General features: G+C 36.2%; 1 protein-coding gene across 3 annotated transcripts; it reads left to right on the top strand.

The window, feature by feature from the left end:
* The first annotated feature begins 427 nt into the window (after positions 1-427).
* On the top strand, positions 428-5,226 carry LOC101764749 (MADS-box transcription factor 25). Of its 3 annotated transcripts, none has more exons than XM_022826582.1 (8): positions 428-664; positions 1,133-1,214; positions 3,729-3,790; positions 4,080-4,140; positions 4,217-4,258; positions 4,367-4,447; positions 4,587-4,765; positions 4,854-5,226. In XM_022826582.1, exons 1-7 carry the CDS (start codon positions 483-485, stop codon positions 4,725-4,727), a joined length of 651 nt encoding a protein of 216 aa, XP_022682317.1. In that variant the 5' UTR covers positions 428-482; the 3' UTR covers positions 4,728-4,765; positions 4,854-5,226. The 3 variants fall into 3 exon arrangements, with proteins under 3 accessions (XP_022682317.1, XP_022682316.1, XP_004967658.1); XM_022826581.1 differs by having other exon boundaries at positions 4,041-4,140; positions 4,587-4,756; XM_004967601.2 differs by having other exon boundaries at positions 4,041-4,140.
* The last annotated feature ends 710 nt before the right edge of the window (positions 5,227-5,936 follow it).

The following is a 5,936-nucleotide window of genomic DNA, read 5'->3' as shown; positions in this document are numbered from 1 at the left end:
ATGTTGAAAATCTGGCAATTACAAGTAGTGATTTCTGTTTCACACAGAAGTTGCAAAATTTCGATAGGAAGAATAGCTTAATGGGCGTCCCTATCACATTTCCTAGAAAAGACTAGTGGTGCTTCACTATTCTTTATTTATTGTCAGGGCTACGCACACATGGACTTGTACAAGTGGTCGTTATCTTCGCAAACAGAACGGATTAACACATCTATACGTTTTTTTTTGAACATAATAACACATCTATACGTCAATGCAGAGGAAAGATGCAAGCCAAGGAAAGATAGATTTCTGACCTAGTAAACAATCACCTGATGCAAGCAGCCGTACAGCAACAGCATGCAGCTGGTCGAAATATTTTTTTATTTACAACTTGCTTCCTTATTAAACACCTACCTTTCGATGGCATCATTTGCACGCACCTCACGGCTGGGTATTGTTCAGATCTCGCCGGGCGAGTGAGCAAGAGTAGAGAGGTGAATATGGGGAGAGGGAAGATCGCAATCCAAAGGATCGACAACAGGACCAACCGGCAGGTGACCTTCTCCAAGCGGCGCAGCGGGCTCATGAAGAAGGCCCGGGAGCTCGCCATCCTCTGTGACGCCGATGTCGGCCTCATCGTCTTCTCCTGCACCGGCCGCCTCTACGAGTTCACCAGTTCCAGGTATGGTGACAAAAGTCCATGATCCATATACACACATAAGCACATATGATGCTTCTTCCCCAGTACCCTCTCTCTGTTTTTTTGGTTTTCTGAACCCCTTCAGCTAATAACATGGAACTGCAACTTTTCTTACTGTATCTTTGTTACCTTCTCCCTAATCCTTCTGTCGATCGATTTTCCCCCATGAAAGATCCACCTGTATCCACATGTTATTCACGAGTATATATAGATATATACTGTATAGTAGCTTTAATAAGCTAGAGATAAAATTACAAACTATTTGATGCCGTTGAGTATAATTGATTTTGATTGCGAATCGATAACTGCACTAGAAAGATATAGTATTTGCATCCTGATGCCTAGCTAGGCTTGATCCTTGAACCAAAGAAATGAATCATTCTAAGGATGCCCATTCTTTAGATTGTGTTACTTTAAAGATGGATATAATTTTATGCACCTTTTTATCAGCATGAAACCAATAATCGAACGCTACCAGGAGGCAAGAGAGGACAATAATTGTCGATTGTTAAATCCAATCTCTGAGGCAAAGGTGCGCTATGCATATTAATCTTATCTGTATGTTTTCTGGTGTAGAATGGAAATTAGGGTGTGCTAGACATCGTGTGATCCTTATTACCAGGTTAATTCGAAAACTGTCAGCCGAATAATGTTGCGTTGTAGTGAGAAAAAAAGTTAATTGGACAAACTGCTTGCTGCCCATATAAGTACATGCAAGGGCACACGAATTCCGCATACAAGTCGCTCATCCGTGGAGTATCAGTGCAGCCACGTCGGTGTAAGGGAAACAATGTTTTCCTCCTAGAATGTGTATCACTTGCCAACATGCATTTATGAAACAGAATTGTTGTAGATATAAATCCAGTGGACTAGAAAAGGGTGCGGTGACATATATAGGAAACATATTTGATAGTTAGTTTGTCATCCGGGACTCAGTGTACTGGTAATCAACATTTTGGTTGGAAACATATTGATGACATGTTTTTATTCGCTGGAAGATTGTGCTCCATTAGCTCACTCTATTTTTCCTCCACAAAGTCGACCACTCACTCACTGTCTGAGCTAGGGTGCCACCGCAGAGGGACCTCCTCTGTCCTCTCGGCTCCTCCAGCTAGTGCCCTCTCCAACCAAGAGGGTTTGTACCATGGAGGGGACAACGGGGATGTAGTAGAAAGCTTTGGGAAGGTGGCAGAGATAAGGCATTCGGGAGGAGGCATCTGTTCGGTCTTGCGGCGTTGCATGCTTGTGGTTGATGGCTGAGTTCCAGATTGGGAGTTACTCCGTATCTCTGTCTGGATGGTTATATATACCGGCAGTTTGATTTGAGACTAAAAAGTTTTTCTTGAACGAAGTTTCAGACTAAAAATTTGATTGTTTCGTGACATTAGTTGTTGAGCATAAGCTCCCGTCGTGCAGATCACGTGATACACTCTATTTTTCTTAAGGATATGGAAATCTCAGTTCCACAACTGCACGCCCACTTTAATTGAAACCAAACCTATCTAGACTCTTCTTTTCTTCTTCTTTTTTGCTACTTACTTACTACTTAATTAATCTTCATCATATATCCCGTAACTCACATATCAAATAAAATTGTTAACCGATGTGTGTTTTGTTGCTCAATGAGAATTCCATCATAACTCTCATATTGATTAGAACTACACCACGGACTAATAATTTTTATAAATATTATATTAGAAAGTCAAAGACTCTAATTTATTTAATATTGTAACAGAATACTTAAGTTGTGATTGACTTTTAATTAGTAATTACTCTATACACTTTTTCATCCACATTCATACTTTTTTCATTTACAATGCACCTCCATACAATGTGTTTAACGTGAAAATTGGCATTTTTCATCGCTTCCTCCCATACATGTATAAATAGTTTACATGGTGACACACATCATGCATATATACCTTAACTTAGTATTTATATTATAACGTCAAAAATAGATAATTTAGAATCATATAAAGTTTACTTTTGGATATTTCTATATAATGAACATGCCGATAATTAGATTAAGATTTGGGTGTTTACTTTAGATTATTTTTAATAACGACGTATGTGGATAATTTAGATATAAATTTAGAAGGTCATTTAAAGTTATTTTTATAATGATATGTGTGGATAATTTAGCCGAAGATTATGTGATTATTTTAAATTATTTTTTATAATACAAAGGTGGGTAATTCAGGTCGATTCAAGGGTTTACTTTTGAATATTTTTATAGTGATAGTGGTGGGCATATTTTTTAAAAATATAATAGACCAATGGCTATGATTATTAGAGTCTATTGGATTGATGGCCGGATGTTTTTTATTTTTATGAGAATTTCTAGTATTTATTTTTTTCTCCTAATGCGTCTCGCGAAAATTAATATGGAGTCTCCAACTGAAAAGGGGGCCCCACATTGTTACCTTGAGCAATCTTATTTGTTAAATATTCTAACACAATACTTATATAGATATAAAATTATTTTTTGACAGGAAAGATATATAATTGTTAATAATGACATATGTGGATAATTTCAATTCAAATTTAAGGAGTTACTTTAAGCTATTTTTATAATATTAGTGGTGAGAAATTTAGATGCAAATTAGGAGCTTATTTATTTTTTATAATGGCATAAGTGGGTAATATGGATGAAGATTAGGGGGTTACTACAGTTTTTTTTATATAATGGCAGAGGTGGGTAATTTAGATATATTTTTTGGAGGTTACTTTAGGCTATTTTTATAATGGTATAGGTGGGTAATTTTTTTTAAAATATAATAGATCTAATGGCTATGACGATTTGAGATACTGAATTGATCGTCAGATATTTTTCTTTTTTGAGATAATTTCTAAGATGTCTCTCTTTTCCTATAGTGTCCCTCTAGGATTCCTAGGTAGCTTTATGTGGAGGCTTCAAAAGGAGCCTCCAAATAGTAATAGTGAGATAAGGTACGGTGCTTGCACAGGCCTCGGAAGCATGGGGTGATTCACCCTACAAATTGGTCTGACCCTTCTATTATTTTTTTTTGGTGCTCTTATCGGGCAGTTTTGGCAGATGGAGGTTGCAACTCTCAGGCAGCAAGTGCAGAACTTACAAAACAACAATCGGTAACTTAATTACTTTTATTGGTGGTATATATAATTAATCCTCCTTCATTCGAAAACAACTATCAGTTCGCATATCCATATGATCTCCAAATATAGCTCTGCACTAATTTCTATATATGCATAAAACCTAGAAAAAATTGATATTGTGAAAATACTTTTGAAGACAAATACACTAATTCTCATATATGTAGACTAAGCATTGTCTGTTGTTAGTTATGCTATTAAACTATGTACATATCTGCACTGACAGTAAACTAATGGGAGAGGAACTCTCTGACTTGACAATTAGAGACTTGCAGTTTCTCCAGAGCCAAATTGAAATTAGTTTGCAGTCGGTCAGAAAGAAAAAGGTAACTTGCTCTTAATAGAATTCGTGGACCGTGACATCCAATTAACTAATAAGAGTGAATACTTTCTTTTTTCCAGGAGCAGCTTTTAGCGGAGGAGATCATGCAACTCAACAAAAAGGTTCAAACCATGTTCAACTATATAAATTAATATTGTTGATGTACAAAAATATAGAGATGGATAAAATTTGCTCATCGATACATGGTTCCTCAAATTTTTTCCATATAGGGAATTGTCCTTCAAAAGGAGAATGTTGAACTTAAAAAGGAGGTTAGCATTGCTCATCAGCACAAAATAGAGTTACAGAAGGTATACATGAAATGTCATACAAGCATGTCACTCTTTATTAATCGAATACTTTTACATGGCTCATCTATAATAATGTAAACACATTAAGCCATTCTGTGTGTTGCATAATAATCACTCCACAATATGTTACCCTCATCAGCTCTCTGGGGAAAGCACATCATCAGGTGATGGTGACCAAGAAAGTGGAAGCTCTGATAAAGTTCCTAGTAGATCAACTGGACATGATGCATCCGAACATATTAACCTTGCTTTAAGCATAGAAGGACATCCAGATGAATGACACCTGTGCACGAAATCTACAAATACAAAGTAAGGGAGGTAAGATTGTTGTTTTAAATAGAATAGTATGCCATCAAGAGAATGAAGAAATAACGTGATCAAGATTTGATTGATTCATTTTGAACAGATGTCATAATTTAATAATAAGGAGCCATTCCAAAGGACAAAGCTTGGCCCTTCATCGATGCTGTTTGTGTGGGAAATTAACTTCAGAACCTAGATTTTATACTACTTTGTTTTATAAGTTTAAGTACAATAAAACAGTGTGGATTACATTAGGTACTATAAGTGAAACTTTTTTTTTTAATACTTGGATTGCAAGAAGGGGGTTAGAGAAGGTCACATTTGATAGTCACATTCTCTGTACTGTATTAAGTATCCATCTCAAAGAGGTGGATGGGGGTTTTATATCCAACTCAAGGTGGATGTGTTTATATCATAACCTCCTTAATTTACTATAGTCATTTCATTATGTTGCTATATATATTTTGGATTTCTTATGTTTTGGGAGACTATATTAGAATGCCATTATGTTGTGTTATTAACTAGTGTGGCCTGTACACATTTGATCTAGAAATGTATGATAATTTTCACAATGGTGTTGTTGCAGTGGAGCAAATTTGCTAGTACGTAGTTGTATGGGTCCCTAGATTGGTGCAGGGGAAAGATGATAAGTACATATAGCAAGGGAATCTTTTATTGGAAATCCTTTTACAAACTAAAGATCTGCTGTGTTATTTGGTATTAATACCCTCTTAATGTTCATTAGGTGCTGATAATCTCTAGCAACTATTACGATCACGAACTTACCATTAAAAAATGTGAAGCTTGGGTTGTCTAGAGCCAAACTATCAAAATGTGCTGCCATTTCTCTATGGACATTGCTGAAAAAAAAACAATACAATTATATTTCCCTGTTTTATATTGTTCTAGTTTTGCTGCGATGTAGAAATAATATGTGATGCAGCGAAACTGGTGGATGAGGAAGCAGGAACAACAAAATATCGACAAAATATAGCTGAAGCATTTTGTAACAAAAGCTACAATTGGATCATATATGCTCAGTGCCGTGTTTGTTTGGCACGTGGAAAGAGTTGCACAGTCTAGGTCCTCATTAGCATATCTAGTGGGCCTATTTGTTGGGCATCATGACTCACAGGAAGTCCAACGACCAGCGCATAGTATGTGCCATGGTATCTGATAGATGTGA

This window comes from Setaria italica, chromosome V (assembly GCF_000263155.2).
Source record: "Setaria italica strain Yugu1 chromosome V, Setaria_italica_v2.0, whole genome shotgun sequence".
Lineage (NCBI taxonomy): Eukaryota > Viridiplantae > Streptophyta > Magnoliopsida > Poales > Poaceae > Setaria > Setaria italica.
Note: the sequence above shows the minus strand (reverse complement) of the source record. Positions and strands in the feature narration are given on the sequence as shown.

Excerpts from the sequence above, each read along its gene's own strand:
- LOC101764749 (XM_022826581.1), top strand. The coding sequence starts at position 483 with ATGGGGAGAGGGAAGATCGCAATCCAAAGGATCGACAACAGGACCAAC. Across the intron at positions 4,141-4,216 it reads AGTCGGTCAGAAAGAAAAAG|GAGCAGCTTTTAGCGGAGGA; the intron begins GTAACTTGCTCT and ends TCTTTTTTCCAG. Across the intron at positions 4,448-4,586 it reads ACAAAATAGAGTTACAGAAG|CTCTCTGGGGAAAGCACATC; the intron begins GTATACATGAAA and ends TACCCTCATCAG.